Source organism: Somniosus microcephalus, chromosome 18 (genome assembly GCF_052327205.1).
Source record: "Somniosus microcephalus isolate GS21.2 chromosome 18, FLI_Smic_1.0, whole genome shotgun sequence".
Lineage (NCBI taxonomy): Eukaryota > Metazoa > Chordata > Chondrichthyes > Squaliformes > Somniosidae > Somniosus > Somniosus microcephalus.
In genome coordinates this window covers 56,537,387-56,554,750 of record NC_141004.1, presented here as the reverse complement: position 1 = coordinate 56,554,750, position 17,364 = coordinate 56,537,387, and the positions used below count along the sequence as shown (strand labels likewise).

Below are 17,364 nucleotides of genomic sequence, written 5' to 3'. Positions count from 1 at the left end.
GAAGATCTCCTTGACGCAGCTGCCATTTTAAGACAGACTGTTATTGGTGCACATCACTAACCATACGGAAAGCAGCCGATATGGTGAAGACATAAATCTGAGAGGTCCTTGATCACACATCCCTCTAGATCTAACACAAACCTTGGTCACATAGCAAGGCTACAGTCTTGGTATTGTTATTTGATGCTGTAGGTTAAAACTGAGTCCGACCTACGTAGTACATCCACGTGAAACAAATATCCTAAAACTCCTTCAATATTTCTAAAGTAACACACCTTTTGTGCAATTGTAGAAATTACCTGCAGGGATTCAGCTCTACTGAATTACTTGCAAGGTACTTCAGAAAAAAGTCACGATTATTATTTTAATTGGCTCACAGTTTTCAAAAAATAACATCTTTTCAGTGACTTATTACAGAAGATATTTAGTGGAAGAAACTATTGGAGGCAAACATTTAGGAAGATATATTTAAACACAATTTATCTTTCTGTATAATTGGTATGAGTGAATTTTCTTTTCATACGTAGAAGCTAAATCTCCTACAAGAAAAGTTTTTTAATGATGTGAAGGTACAAGTTCTCATGTCAACTATGTGGGACAATGACAAAATCTGAATTTATTTAATTTATTTATTTAATTTGCATAAACATCGGATTAAGATCAAATTGGTTTATTGCCTCAATTTAATTAGCGATCTTCCTTTGATCAAAAAAACTGGTTTGTTGCATTTTGAAGATTTGTGTTTATAGCCATGGAAAGTATGCATATCTTCCTGAAGTTATGGCATCAGAGTTCTATTGTTAATTGAATATCTTTGTATCCAGTATTATTGAGGAGGTAACAGCGGTGTTGGTATTAACATCTAATAACAACTTGTGTTTCCAAAATGCCTTTAATGTAGAAAAATGCCTCCAGGTGTTTCACAGAGTTGTGAGAAAAATACAGATGCTGAGCTGAAGAAGGAGAGATTAAGAGAGATGAGGGTTTCAGAAGTATTTTAAAGTAGGAGAAGGAGGTGGAGAGTCAGAGGGTTTAGGGAGGCAATTCCAGAGAATGGGACGTAAGGGGCTGAAGGCACAGCTGCTAATGGTGGTGTAAAGAGAGGGAGATGAGGCTATAGATGGAAACTATGGCTTGATGTGCCAACATTTTCTATTTTTATTTCAGATTTCCAGCATCCGCAGTTATTTTGCTTTTGTATTAGTACGGAGGTAGACGTGATGGGCTCGGGTCCAGAGCGCCTTCTCAAAGGCAATTACCGATGAGCAATAAATGCTAGCGATGCTCATATCCTGAGAATGAATTTAAAAAAAAGCCTCCAGACTCTCTCACTCCAATGCTCACCTAGTCGGCTTCTCACCTTCCTCCCCTGCCTCAGCTCATCTGCCGAAACCCTCATTTGTGCCTTTGTTACCTCTAGACTTGACTATTCCATTGCTGTCCTGGCTGGCCTCTCATCTTCCATCCTCCATAAACTTAAGGTCATCCAAAACTGCTTCCTGTATCCTAACTCGCACCAAGTCCCGTTCAACCATCACCCCTGTGCTCGGTGACCTTCGTTGGCTCCCGGTTAAGCAATGCCTTGATATTAAAATTCTCATCTTTGTTTTTAAATCCCTCTATGGCTCCCCCTCCCTATCTATCCCTGAAGGCTTTGTGTCTTAATGCGAGGAGCATTCGTAATAAGGTGGATGAATTAGCTGCGCAAATAGATGTTAACAGATATGATATAATTGGGATTACGGAGACATGGCTCCAGGGTGACCAAGGCTGGGAATTCAACATTCAGGGGTATTCGATATTCAGGAAAGACAGGCGAAAAGGAGGTGGGGTAGCATTGCTGGTTAAAGAGGAGATTAACACAATAGTAAGGAAGGATATTAGCTCTGATGATGTGGAATCTGTATGGGTAGAGCTGAGAAATACCAAGGGGCAGAAAACAGTAATGCTGATGTTGGGGATGGCATTAAACAGGAAATTAGAGACGCGTGCAATAAGGGCACAGCAGTTATCATGGGTGACTTTAATCTACATATAGATTGTGCTAACCAAATTAGTAATAATACTGTGGAGGAGGAATTCCTAGAGTGCATACAGGATGGTTTCCTGGACCAATATGTCGAGGAACCAACGAGATCAGGCCATCTTAGACTGGGTATTATGTAATGAGAGAGGAATAATTAGCAATCTTGTTGTGCGAGGCCCCTTGGGGCGGAGCAATCATAATATGATAGAATTCTTCATTAAGATGGAGAGTGAAGTATTTGACTCAGACTGAATTTAAATAAAGGAAACTACGATGGTATGAGGCGCAAGTAGGCTAGGATGGATTGGAGAACGTTACTTAAAGGGTTGACGGTGGATAGGCAATGGCAAACATTTAAAGATCGCGTGAATGAACTACAGAATTTGTTCATCCCTGTTTGGCATAAAAATAAAACAAAAAAGGTGACTCAACCGTGGATAATAAGAGAAATTAGGGATAGCGTAAGATCCAAGGAGAGGACATATAAATTGGCCAGAAAAAGCAGCAAACTTGAGGATTGGGAGCAGTTTAGGATTCAGCAAAGGAGGACAAAGGGATTAATTAAGAGGGGGAAAATAAGAGTATGAGAGTAAGCTTCCAGGGAACATAAAAACTGACTCAAAGCTTCTATAGATATGTGAAGAGAAAAAGATTGGTGAAGTCAAGCATAGGTCCCTTGCAGTCAGAATCGGGAATTTATAATGGGGAACAAAGAAATGGCAGACCAACTAAATACATATTTTGGTTCTGTCTTCACAAAGGAGGACACAAATAACCTCCCAGAGATGTCGGGGAACATAGGGTCTAATGAGAGGGAGGAACTGAATGAAATCAGTATTTGTAGGGAAATGGTGTTAGGGAAATTGACGGGATTGAAGGCCGATAAATCCCCAGGGCCTGATAATCTCCATCCTAGGGTACTTAAGGAAGCAGCCCTAGAAATAGTAGATGCATTGCTGGTCATCTTCCAAAATTCTATAGACTCTGGAACAGTTCCCATGGATTGGAGGGTAGCTAATGTAACCCCACCATTCAAAAAAGGTGGTAGAGAGAAAATGGGAAATTATAACCGGTGAGCCTGACATCGGTAGTGGGGAAAATGCTAGAGTCCATTATAAAAGATGTAATAGCAGAGCACTTGGAAAACAGTGACAGGATCGGACAAAGTCAACATGGATTTACAAAAGGTAAATCGTGCTTGACTAATCCACTGGAATTTTTTGAGGATGTAACTGGTAGAATAGATAAGGGAGAACCAGTGGATGTGGTGTATTTGGACTTTCAGAAGGCTTTCGATAAGGTCCCGCATAAGAGATTAGCGTGCAAAGTTAAAGCACATGGGATTGGGGGTAAGGTACTGACTTGGATAGAGAACTGGTTGGCAGACAGGAAGCAAAGAGTTGGAATAAACGGGTCTTTTTCCGAGTGGCAGGCAGTGACTAGTGGGGTACCGCAGTTATTCACAAAATATATTAATAATCTAGACGAGGGAACTAGATGTAATATCTCCAAGTTTGCAGACAACACATACGCCCACCCAGCTTTGTGTTGTGAGAAGGATGCAGAGAAACTCCAGTATGATTTGGACAGGCTGGGTGATTGGGCAGATGCATGGCAGATGCAGTATAATGTGGATAAATGTGAGGTTATCCACTTTGGTGGCAAAAACAGGAAGGCAGATTATTATCTGAACGGCAATAGATTGGGAAAAGGGGAAGTGCAACGAGACCTGGTGTCCTTGTGCACCAGTCGCTAAAGGTAAGCATGCAGGTGCAGCAGGCGGTTAAGAAGGCAAATGGTATGTTGGCCTTCATAGCGAGAGGATTTGAGTACAGGAGCAAGGACGTCTTGCTGCAGTTGTACAGGGCCTTGGTGAGACCACACCTTGAGTATTGTGTGCAGTTTTGGTCGCCTTATCTGGGGAAGTATGTTCTTGCCATTGAGGGTGTGCAGCGAAGATTCACCAGACTGATACCTGGGATGGCAGGAATGACGTATGAAGAGAGATTGGGTTGATTGGGCTTGTATTCGCTAGAGTTTGGAAGAATGAGAGGGGATCTCATTGAAACTTATAAAAATCTAACAGGACTAGACAGACTAGATGCAGGAAGGATGTTCCCGATGGCGGGGTAGTCCAGAACCAGAGGTCATAGTCTAAGGATAAGGGGTAAGCCATTTAGGACTGAGATGAGGAGGAATTTCTTCACCCAGAGAGTGGTGAACCTGTGGAATTCTCTACCACAGAAGGCAGTTGAGGCCAATTCATTAAATATATTCAAGAAGGAGTTAGATATATTTCTTAAGGCTAAAGGGATCAAGGGATATGGGAGAAAGCAGGGACAGGGTACTGAATTTGGATTATCAGCCATGATCTCATTAAATGGCGGAACAGGCTCGAGGGGCCAAATGGCCTACTCCTGCTCCTATCTTCTATGTTTCTATCTCTGTAACCTCCTCCAGCCCTACAACCCTCTGAGATATCTGCATTCCTCCAATTCTGGCCTCTTGCGCATCCCCAATTTTAATCGCTCCACCATTGGTGGCCATGCCTTCAGCTGTCTAGGCCCTAGGCTCTGGAATTCCCATTTAAACCTCTCCGCCTCTCTACCTCTCTTTCCTGCCCTAATATCTCGGTGTCAAATTTTGTTTGATAATGCTCTTGTGAAGCGCCTTGAGACATTTTACTGCGTTAAAGGTGCTATATACATTGTCAGCAATGAGTGAGCAATTTATCAAGCTTTCATACCAAAGTATTTACGACATTAATACAAAAGAAAAACACCGCGGATTCTGGAAATCTGAAATAAAAACAGGAAATGCTGGAAATACTCAGCAGGTCCGGCAGCATCTGTGGCAAGAGAAACAGAGTTAACGTTTCAGGTTGATGACCTTTCATCAGAACTGGAAAAAATTAGAGATATAACTGGTTTTAAGCAAGTTAGGTGGCAGGGAAAGGGGGAAGGGGAGAAAAGGACAAAAGGGATGGTCTGTGATAGGGTGGAAGGCAGGAGAGATTAAATGACAAAAGCGATGATGGTGCAAGGCAAAAGGGGGTGGTAATGGGTCAAGTAAAGAAACAAAAGATGGGTCTAGCGGAGCTGTAAATGGCAACAGCAGGATCATTACCAACAGCTGCTGTCTTGGAAAAAATGGGAGCGGTGGTTATGATCTGAAATTGTTGAACTCAATGTTGTGTCCGGAAGGCTGTAAAGTACATAACCTGTCGTAGAGGGAGTTGGATAAGTACCTGGAAAAAAAAACATTTGCAGGGCTACGGGGGTAATGGGACTAGCTGAGGCTCGATGGGCCAAATGTCCGCCTTCAATGCTGTAACCATTGTATGATTCTATGAAATGCAAGTTGTTGTAGTAGCAGTGAGCCGCCTTCTTGAGCCACTGTAGTCGATGTGGTGAAGGTACTCCCACAGTTCTGGAAGGGAGGAAGTTCTAGAATTTGGACCCAGTGACGATGAAGTAACGGCAATATCTTTCCAAGTTGGGATGATGTGTGACTTGCAGCGGAACTTGGAGGTGATTGTGTGCCCTTGCACCCGCTGTCTTTGTCCTATGTGGTCGAGATTGTGGGTTTGGGAGGTGCTCTCAAAGAAGCCTTGGCACGTTGCTGCAGTGCATCCTGTGAATAGTACACACTGCAGCACCGGTGGTGGGAGGGAGTTTATTTTTAAAGTGGTGGATAGGCTGTCGATCAAGCGGACTGATTTGTCCCAGATTGTTTCGAGCTTCTTGTGTTGTTGCAGCTGCACCCATCCAGGCAAGTGGAGAGTATTCCATCACACTCCTGACTTGTGCCATGCAGTTGGTGACAATGGGCAGCAGTGTTTTGGATGAGCTCAAGTTTTTGGAGATGGAAAGTAAGAAGCTAACTTGGTGTGCATTGGAGGTGACTAAAGCAGGAATGAAGGTTTCAGCAACAAATGGGCTGAGGTCTGACAGACAGACAATGTTATGGAGGTGGAAGTAAGCAGCCTGTATAATACTGGAGATAGGGAGTTGGAAGCCAAGCTCAAAGTTGAACATCTAAGGAGTTAAAAGCATAGAGTTCAAAAAAAGACTGGAATTTATTCAAAATGCCTGTTTGAATCAAACGGGAACTCAAAGGAATGACCCATGCTCGAGGGTAAATGATGATTTTTAACAGAACACAAAAATAGGCAGAATTTGTGGCGCCATAACATACAAAAATTGTTAATTAACAGACATTTTACCTCAATCAGAATTGGGTGTTATGAAGAGTAGTTAACCCATTCCATATATTGTGCGTCAAACTACTGTTCATGTGTAAAAGATATTAAATGAGCGAATGTGTAAACCGCTTGCTTGTGCAGTATTATTTACCATTTTGAAGAGAATTTAGTAACATCACGCATTCGTGCCAAATCCAGTAAGCAGATAGCTGCAAGTGGCACAACGTTGTGTTTGCATCTCTACAAGGACAAGAGTATAGAAAAAGGACAACTTTTTCCGGGGAAACTGCGCTAAGGATCAGTAGACCTAGAACAGCACTGGAAATGTTAGTTATTTTTTTCAATGATTTCCTTGTGGGCCAGGAGGATCCTGGGCTACCCATGATCATATCGGACTGTCCCCCCCCCCCCCCCCCCCCTATCCGTCCTGAATTAAAATTGAGGCTTTAGTGCTTCAGAGAGCAATAACGTAAAGAAATCAAACTGTAACGCAAACTTTGCTCATGCAGTCTGGCTCAATAACTTTTAAGTGAGATCCTTTAGTAGTGTAGTCAGCACTTGCTGTTTGAGGGAAAAGATTTCTTTAAAAAAAAATCAATAGAAATTGACAGAAGGCGATAAAAGGTTTTGAAACCATGTGACTATTTTTGAAAGGGGACTGATTTTGTTACAACAAACCATGTCCACAACTGTGTTAACCTGACCGCATAGTTGCTAAGTATCAAATGTTTAAGTTGTCTATGCCTGCCAGATTGATGAGTGGCACAAAAATACAGCTAACTTGTGTTTTCTCTGTGTGCCAGAGTTGTTTTTTGTTCTGTGGACAGAGAGGAAAAATCAAACTTATCTGCGGCACATGGAGAATAATTTTGATCCCCATGAACGGGTGGGTTTAGGTCGGGTGAGAAGTTAAAAGCTTAAAAATTTCGAACCCAGCAACTTCCGGATTTAATGGCGGCAGAATGGGGTGGCGGGCCACCAATCAGCTTTTGGGAGGCGGGTTGGTTGGTCATTCACAGCTTTTAAGTGGCTGTGTGCCTCCATTTTAACTGAACTTTTATTTTTAACCCATTTTGGCCAGGTTTCCCGGGCCTCGGGAAATCCAGCAGGTAGAAGGAGGCAAGAAGGGCCGGATTTACTAGTTAAGTCCTTTTATAGCGCTGCTTGTGGGCCAGGAGGAGTAGGAGTGGTTCCCTTTGGCCCATCGAGCTTACCAGCTTCCAGCTTCAGGATCCCTGACTCCAAACCTCCTCCCCTCCCACCGATCTCTACCCCCACCTGACCGCCATTTGCCCTCCCCGACCATGCAAACTCGCGCTCTCTTCCCTCCGACTGCGTTCTTTCCCTGCTTCCCTCTCTGATCCTCGGCTGTGTCCTTGTGCCGCAAGCTTTCCCGCAGCAGGAAACCTGCAGAAATTTTTTTAAAGACGTCCTGCAGTAAATACCTGCAGGACGTCCGGGAGAATTCCGCCCCCCCCCCCCCCCCCCGACTCCGAATGTGAGTCCCTGTGAATATTGGGTCTATAGTTTTTACACTGTAGCTCCCTCCTTAACCTTCCTTGTTCTTTAATATGGCAATGATGTGTAGAGATTGATGCAAATTTGCAGCTAAATGAACTGCCTTCAAAATCAACTTGAGATCTAAATCCTTGGGTTTTTGAGATCGGCTGTATGCTCTATACAAACTACAATTTCTTAGTCTTAGATATTGTAGTACCCCTCATTAAACAGTAAGTGGTTCAAGGTTATTTTCCTTTATTAAGTGATGAGCATAGCAGCTTCAATTATTTTATTATATTGCTAACATAATTGTGTACCATAGATGGAGAAAATCTAATAATTATTCCCTTCAGATTGTATGTCTGTATGTAATATTATTAGTGGTTGAATATTTGTTTTCTTTGGACAATTGATTCAACTGCCTTTAACTAATCTGATGTTGAAATGCTGTGTGACAGTCCTTGGATACCATATCATAGGCTGGATAACCACTGACAAAACGGATTAGATGTAGTTGAGTTAAGTGGGAGTGCTAGTCTCTAACCTCTAACCTGTGACATGGCAATTTCTAATTTCCAAAAGAAGACATTTATTGTTGAATAATCTTTTGGAAAATATTGGGTTTAAATTTATGGGCCAGATTTTGAGGTCAGCAGTGAACAAATGGCGCCAGCTGTTTGCTGCTCTTGCACTTGCCCATAGACTTTTTATGGTTTTTTACGCGCAAGTTTTTCTCATCCAACTATCTAAAAAGCGCAGCGTCCTACAGAGCACCTGTGTATCTCCTTAACCAATCGGATTGAAGAATTGTTAATGAGTAGCACAGAGTCTGATCCAATTAGAATATTTAAATCAATATCAAATCAGGTACAGAAAGTGTAATAAAGAGGAAAAGAAAAATTGGATTGAAAGAGAGTGATAAAAGAGATAAAGAAAAAGTAAAAGAGTTTTTTTAATGTTTTTATTTTTTTTAATCTGAAGGAATGAGATTCCACAAATGTAAAAGTTAATTTTCAGTGACTAAGTGGTTGTTTGGCAGTAATTAACATTTCTCACACCATTAAAAGAGTTCTTACACTGGAATGGACAAGCCCAAACTTTTCCTGGCGAGTTTAGTGTGTATGTATCAGGTAAGTACGGCGACTTCACGTCGTTCCAAGTATTTCAATTTTGAGTCTCTTGGTGAGCTACCATTATAGCGCAGCTTCTGGAGAAGCAGGAGCAACTTCCTGATTTATGCATTTAACTGCGCAAGTGCGGTCGCTGGAAGTTGCTGTCCAATTTACACCTTAATAGTTTTATCACAAAATGCAGCCCAATAATTACTAAATAATGCTTCACTTTGACTTCCAAGTTTTTTCAATTTTGAAAGAAAAGAATCAGTAAGTCTTTGCAATGTTAAAATTAGGTTTGACACAATGTGAAAGTCCTGTGAAGTTGGAACTGAGCCTGGGGCCTGATATTAACAAAGTCAAAAGCTCAGTAGTTGGTATAATAAAACAAACTGTCCTCCCAGAACAAAACCCTAGGGGATGAGGTGGTGCCTAATCGTAACTTCCATCTTTCTTCTGGAATAGCACTGATGAAATTTAATTTTGGTTGTCTGAGTCTATGGAAATAATAGAAGTTTGCAATACTACAGTGTAACTCAAACCCTTCAGGCTCAGGCAATCAATCTTTTTCCAGTGCAACCAATGCTGCATGCCAGCAGTTGTGAAGTGAGCATGGACGGATTTGAATACTCTGGCTGTGCACTGCTAAGCAGGGCCAAGACTTTCTGGCTTTTTAATTCTGTCTGTCTCCCCAGGGGACTAACGTAATGGAGGAGCAGGACTTGCGAGAGCTTGGAATTCATGAAGCAGGACATCGGCGAAAAATTCTTCAAGCTGCACGTTCCTTTCCAAAGGTAAGACTTCTGATTGCATTTTGTATAGTAGCAGGCCAAAAATAGACTGAAATTCAATGTGAAATGAAAATTTAGTAATTTACAATGAATAACAAAAATGGAATTTATTAACGAAGGGGTAACTGGCTGTAATTATTACTGAACAAGTTGGTTTATTCCAGACAGTTCCAAATAAATAATGCAGAAATGTACATCAGTTTATAAGGAATGGTGTCAAATTGATATTCCTTTTATTTTATTATATCCATTGTGACTAATGTAAATTTTTAAAAAAACAATGCAAAATGAATTCTGCTGCATATGCAATAGCTAATTAGAAAAGAATGTGTACATCTGATTTACAAGTTTTTTTGAATACATGAGTGTACTCTGTTTTGTATGCCTCAAAGAAAAGAAAGTGGTTACAAGAAATTTCCACATACCGAGAATTGCTAGGATATGGAATGTATTCCCACAAGTGGCCATTGAAGCCAAGTTAATCACAACATTTAAGAGAATTAGATAAATGAAGGAAATACTAAAGGGTACAGGGAAAGAGCATCAAGTAATAGGATTAGTGTAGACCATTTCAAAACCGAGGTTGCACCAGTATAGTCACAGAATGGCCTACTTTTCACCAAGATGGCTGAATTGTTCATAGTTAAGTCACTTTAAGAGCAATTCTCATTTATCAGAGAATGGTAATTTTTAGGAAGGATGAACAGCGCTTAAGTGTTGTAATAAATCGAAGAGTTAATGCAGAACTGACTTTCTTGTTGTGAAAGTGACCAATGTGAACCAGAATCCCGTGAAACCAGAAAGAATCATAACATTAATAAAAACAGAAAATACTGGAGATACTCAGCAGGTCAGGCAGCATCCGTGGAGAGAGAAACGGAGTTAACGTTTCAGGTCGTTGACTTTTCGTCAGAACTGATATAAAATCATAACATTGGTAACTCAGTGGACTATTTTGCAATGATTGAAGCAAGTGCTTATACTAACACTTACATCAAACCTTTAGTTACAAAATATGTGTTTTCAGAAAATGAAAGCTGTATTTCTCACTATGTCAGTTAGTAATTGCTGTAAATGAATTGAATTGGAGTGTTTGTGGTGATGGCAGGAAGTTGGGATCTGCATGATTATTTTATTTAAGGACATTTTGGGCAAAGTTTGAATTATGATTTGCACATTAAAACTTTTAGATAAAAGATAATACTTTGAAATTCACTATTACTGCAAACATCATAACCGACCTGAGCTTTCTTTATCTTTTACTGCACCACTGGAGCCAGGCCACAACGGTGAAGGGCATCCATAATGTTACTGGCTCTTCTGCAAAGAGTGAGATAAATTGATAGATTCTGTGAAATAGATCACATTTGAAACACAAAATATTTAAAAAGTAATGATTCTGAAACTCTGCTCCATATTCATATATGTTGGTGTAAGATTATGAATCCCCAAACTGATTTGTTCTCATTTATGACCCATTTCAGATCTTGATAGAAATTATAGAATGGCGATTCTCTAGTATAGATTTAATTGAGTTTATTTTTTCATGCCGAAAACATGCAAGATGCAAAGAGCCATAAACCATATGCACCGCTTGCAGGTCTCTTCAGATTCAGTTACATAATGCAACTAAAATGATGTTAGTACATATTGAAAAAATATCGAGTAACAGCATTGATTGGGGATTTGGTGCCAACTGTTAACTGTTGGTGCCCTCTCTGTTGAAACATTTGCAGAACAACTAATTGAAGATCATACTCATTTTAGGTTTTTTAAATGTATGTTACTTAGTAGGGAATGTCAGGTACCGATTATCATTTAACTTTTTATTGAATTCTGTTGAAGTGGGCTCTGCAAAATCCACCAAGTCTGTAGCACAAAATACTTGGAGGTTAGAATCATAGAATGATACAGCACAGAAGGAGGCCATTTGGCCCATTGTGCCTGTTCCGGCCCTTTGGAAGAGCAACCCAATTAATCCCATTTCCCCATAGCCCTGCATTTTATCCCCTTCAAGTATTTATTCAATTCCCTTTTGAAAGTTATTATTGAATCTGCTTCCACCACCCTTTCGGGCAGTGCATTCCAGATCATAAGTCGCTGTGTAAAAGAAATTCTCCCCATCTCGCCTCTGATTCTTTTGCCAATCACCTTAAATCTGTGTCCTATGGTTACTGACCCTTCTGCCACTGGAAACAATTTCTTCTTCTGTAAACAAACTCTTATCAAAACCCTTCATGATTTTGAACACCTCTATTAAATCTCACCTTGACCGTCTCTGCTCTAAGGAGAACAACCCTAGCTTCTCTAGTTTCTTCATGTAACTGAAGTCCCTCATCCCTTGTGCCATTGTGGTATTGTTTGAAAGATAAATGTTGGCTAGGACATCGGGAGAAACTCCTTTGCTCCTCTTCAAAAAGAGGTAGAAGGGACCTCGGGTTAATATCTCATCTGAAAGACTGCACCTCCAACAATGCAGCATTTCCTTAGTACTGCACTGAAGTATCAACCTAGATTATGTGCTTGTCTCTGAAGTGGGGCTTAAACCTTCTGACTCCGAGGCGAGAGTGCAACCGCTGAGCCAAGGCTGATACCTGCAGTGATGATACCAATGTTGCTTGTACTTTCTAAAGGCAAAAGGTAAATGGCTTCTGCTCCCCCTATCATCTCATGTGGCTTGCCTGCTTTACTGACTGCATGTGGACACATGGAAGAAATCTGATAACACAAGACCTGGAGCAGTCAGGGATGTAGCAGCCATTTAAAAAAAATCATTGATGCATAGTATTTGGGAGTGTAGTCTAGTTTTGGTCCTCTCACATGGTGGGGGCTATAGAAGCCTTGGAAAAAGTTCAGAGGAGGGCCACCAGATTGATGCCTAGTTTAAGGGCCATCAGTTAGCAGGATAGGCTGAGCGAGCTGAGGCATTTTACTGTAGAAAAGTATAGACTTCGAGGAGATATGATTGAGGTCTTTAAAATAATGAAAGGATTAAACTTGGTCCACGTGGATAGGCTGTTTGAGCTTGATAGGTTAGGGAGGACCAGGGTATATGATTGTAAGTTATGTAAGAACTAAGTTAGGAGGTACTTCTTTTCACAGAGGTTTGTTGACCTCTGGAATAAGTTGTCGACACATGCAGTGAGCCCAGATTCAGTGCAAGCATTCAAAAGATTGTTGGGCGAGTTTTTTTGAGAGTGGCTAATCCTGAAGGAGTTCAACATCCCACAGGATCAGATCGTTGATATCTGAAGCGAGGAATGAGAATACAAATTTATTGCAGCAGTCAGGGATTATTTCCCCCCAACAGTATGTGAACCAGTTCATTGGAAGTTGTGTTGGATTGAGTGTTTAGGTTGGTGAGCTTCTACGATTTGATGACCATTGTTTTTGATTTTTTTTGCCTTTACCTTTGACAGCAGTGTGGTGTACAGGATTTGAAAAACGGATTTTCGAGCTATGAGAAATGTCTTCATTGGAAAACTTCAGTTAGAAATGCAATGATTTAATAAGGAGGGTAGAAGGAACATAAAAACAAGCAAAAATACTTTCAAACACAAAGAAGCACAGAATAGTGGGGATTTGGCATTCTGACAAAAGTCAACTGGGGATGATCAAAAAAAGTACTAGAAAAAGTCAGAGAGAAGCAGAAACAAATTGCAGAGGACAGTAAGGAGAACCCCCAAAAAGTCACAACTATGTTAACAGTGGATGAATGGTCTATTGAAGGATCAATTAGCAAAACTATTACGTCTGATCAGGAAGTAGAAGATAGAATGAACAGATTATTTACAGCAGTTTTCACAAAGGACTTTACAGTACAAATTCCCCTCATAGTAAATGAGACAAAGTAATTCATAGCGTGCATAGAAGTTAATGAAGAATGTGTTTTGCAGAAACTGGAAGGATTAAATATCCATAAAATTCCTAAGCCAGTTGGGATGCATGCCCATCAAGGAATTAGAGGAGAAAATTAGTGATGATTTGGTTGATATTATTCAGGGCTCTATAAATACAGGTGTAGTACCTACAGACTGGAGGCTGGCAAACATAATTACAGTACAGTATTCAAAAAAGTGTAGGGATAATGGCAGGCTAGTTAGTCTTAACATGGCACTCTACAGGATGCTGTAAATGAACACTTGAGCAGCACAGGGATCATAGGGTGCAGTCAGGATGGTTTTAGAAGGAAATGCCTTGCAAACCTCCTTGAATTCTTTAAGGAGGCAACTAAGCTACTGTATAATGAACATGGGTAATTTAAGATGTACCTTCTGCTACAGAGCTTCACTTGGATTTTCAAAAGGCTTAAAGCTCACGAAATAGTTGATAAATTGTCTAGATGGATTGAGAATTGGCTTGACAACAGAACAGGGCGGTGATTAATGGAAATTGCTCTGCTTGGGAAAAAGTAACCAGCGGTATACTACAAGAATCTGTTCTACAACCCCTGCTATTTACCACATTTTTGAATAACCTGGAACAGGTGACTGCAGAAGACGTACTGGATTTTCTGGTTATACAAAGCTCTTTGAGCAGGTAGATAGTAGAAAGGAGATCGATCATCTTCGTTAAGACTTCGATCAATTATGTAAATGGTCTGAGATATGGCAAGTGGTTTTTAATGTGGATAAATATAGGATAATGCACATGGAAATAGATAACAGAAGTCAAAAAAACACTTGGGAATGATCATTAGTCGTACTCTGAAAGCATCTGGTCAGTGTGACTCAATTATTAATTGAGTACTGGGGTCCATCGGGAAAACACTGGCCTACAAATTGGAACAGGGTATGCTGACATTGTACGATCAATGGTGAGGCCAGTTCTGGAGTTTGACATACAGGTTTAGTCACTTTACCTCAAAAAGAATATAGATGCATTAGAAATTGTTTAGAAAAGAGTCACCAAGTTGATTACTGGCCTTAGGAAAATAAGTTTTACAGAAAGGTGGAGGGACAACTTATTTTCCTTGGAGAAATGATTGCGGGGAGATCTTAGCTGTTCAAAATAATAAAAGGTCCAGATGAGGTTGAAGTGAATACACTATTTAACCATCGAACTGGACACAAGTACAAAGTTCACATTCCGCAAGCCAAGTTTAAGATTATATTAACACCCTCCCCTCAGAAGATAGCGGATTTGTGAAACAGACCCCAGTGAAGGTTGTTGATTTGGGAGAAGTTGGCACCTTTCAAAGGAGGTGGATCAATATCTATTGTATAGGGAGATTGAAGATTATAGCGATATTAATAGTTTGATTCATTTGATTGTTCTTTCAGTGTGAAATTGGATTAAAAAAAGCGAATCAACAGGTGATATGGGGGAAAAGGGAAATCTAGCATGACCATACACAAATCCATCAAAAACTAACAGTTTAATTTAAAATGTCATTGAAATAGATTGTTAATAAAGATCGCATCTGATTTGGAAATCTGCTAAAACATAATTTTGGAAGAACAGGCTTTTTGACCTTCTTTCACTCTCTAGATTTTCGTATAACAAGAAAACCAAATTGGTGGTGTAAAGTTTTGGCACTGTTCAAAACATTTATTGTTCCAAACCAATTTTGGGTTTACCAGAATGAACTTCAAATATGTTTTTTGTTTGCTGCACTCTATATATGGTATAACAGAAGCTTCACGTATGATGAGAAAGACCAAAGACTAGATTGCCGTCTAGTTACAGTGATGGTGTCCGAATGGATATTGCCATTTCTGCAGTTTCTCAGAGGTGGGATTCTAATGTTTCTATGTATCTGACATGCTGTTTTTATGATGCTGATGATGTCAGGGTGAAGGTTCTGGTTTGAGCGATACCATTATTGCATTGTAAAGGGTTGGAAATACCACAACATGCTGTTTTATCGTTTCCTTCACCAGCCTATTATGTTGGCGCAAAGGTGCTTCTGGCAATAAGTTCTGTTTCATTGGAATTTATTTAGTTTTGCTTCAGTTTGGGCAAACAATAAAAAATGGTGTGATTTATTTGACTTTATTGTGAATTTTCGTGTGACAAAAGAGTATTAAAACAGCCCCAATGAATGAAAACTTGGATAAATGCACACACCTAATTTCAGGGCAATGATGAATTCTAAGTCTGTGCTTTTGTTCTTGATCAATATTCTGTTGCTCCCTGTGAGCTTTCTGGATTCACATGAGCAGTTCTAATGGAGAGCAATCAGTGCTGTGAGGTTCTGTGTCAGAGCCCTCCCTGAAGTCCAGAGGTAATCTAATGGTTGAATTTAAATTTGTGATTTAAAGTTGCGCCAATGGAATGAGCGACAGGACATAGGCTTGTGCTCATGTTTTTACCATGAAGTCAAAAGGCTGTACCCAGCTTTCTGTCGAGCTAAAATCCAAAATAAATGTACCATTATCTTGGATTGAAAGACACGTCATTCCTGGGTTCACAAATTGACCACCTACTGACGCTCTAGGATTGTATGCAAGGGTCAGCAAGGAGAAAGGAGACATAAAAGGACAGAAAAGTATTAGTGAATTGGTTGATTTATTTAATCTAGAGTCTCCATTAGAGGATGGAGGAGGGCCAACCAAGAATAGTTCTACCTGTGCTGGAATGCACCAACTTCCATCACCGGCTCTAATATATATATTTTTGGAGGGTGGTGGCGGGGTGGGGTCAATAGGGAGAAGGAGGAGGCTACTGATTTCTTCCCAAATAAAGTTTCAAGTTTATCAACTCTTATTTGCCGTATTATGAAATGAATCTGAAGATGTGCTTCTTGCATATGAAATATAATAGTTAGGTTTGAATTTGAAATGCTGCAAATTGTGAAGCTACATCTTGAATACTTTTCCCAAGATTTCTCAGCTGTTACTATGATCAATGAATTGTGAAAAAGCTCAGCAGTTACATTTTCAGCCTTGCATTAATTGTGCTGAAAGAACAACCACAGCCCTTTAGGATTTGCATGCTTTAGGTCCTGTTCACCGTCATAACCCCTTGATATTACATTGCGTTCATCTTTTAAAAAGACACATCAGGAAATGCTTGAGCAAGTAAGCAAAAGGATGATGATGGATAACATATTAATTGTCAAACACCAAATATTTGCAGCAAGTAATCCTTAATGCCATGTAAGTTATTGGTGCTCACATCAGGTACCTTGAGGTGGATTACTGTGAATATTTTCCACTTAATTGGTGTTTGACATCCACGATTATCTTTAGGTCTTTCAACAGGGTCTTTGATTATCATTTTAATGACAGTTCTAGGAAGACTCGTGTTTTGGTAGGAGAACACAGAGTTGGACAATAAATGGTTAGCAGATGCATAAGAAGACAAAGCTGTGGGGATGCTGGCATCACAGAGCTCTGTCATAAGTGATTCATGTCTTTTAAAAAAAAATCTAGACCTTAAATTTTTTTTGTTTTTGATTTGTCAGGGTGAGAGAGGTTTGTGCTGGGTAATAGAATGTTTTTTTTAGTTTGGGAGCTGAGTATCTAAAGTGCATCAAGCACTTTCCATTTTACACCCTCGTCGCCCTTACAGGCTTTCATAGAATCAAAGAATGTTAATAGTACAGAAACGGGCACTTCAGCCTGTCATGTTGTTTTTCTTCATTCACCATTAGTCAAGTCCATTCTCCTGCTTATTCCCCAGACGTTACTTACTGTGTCACTCATGTGGAGGTCCTGGTACTTCTCCACCTATTGAGGGCTCAAACCCATGCTGGGTTACTGAAGTCAAGAAGGTTCTAAGATGATA

The 17,364-nt window shown here is 40.2% G+C and overlaps 1 protein-coding gene across 13 annotated transcripts in view; it reads left to right on the top strand.

The window, feature by feature from the left end:
• anks1ab (ankyrin repeat and sterile alpha motif domain containing 1Ab) overlaps positions 1–17,364 on the top strand; it is a 440,627-nt gene that overhangs the window by 332,434 nt on the left and 90,829 nt on the right. For all 13 annotated transcript variants that reach the window (XM_086011497.1, XM_086011496.1, XM_086011499.1 and 10 more), the window contains one exon: positions 9,538–9,636. In XM_086011497.1, coding sequence (XP_085867623.1) covers positions 9,538–9,636 — 99 coding nt within the window. The remainder of the gene's footprint in view (positions 1–9,537; positions 9,637–17,364) is intronic.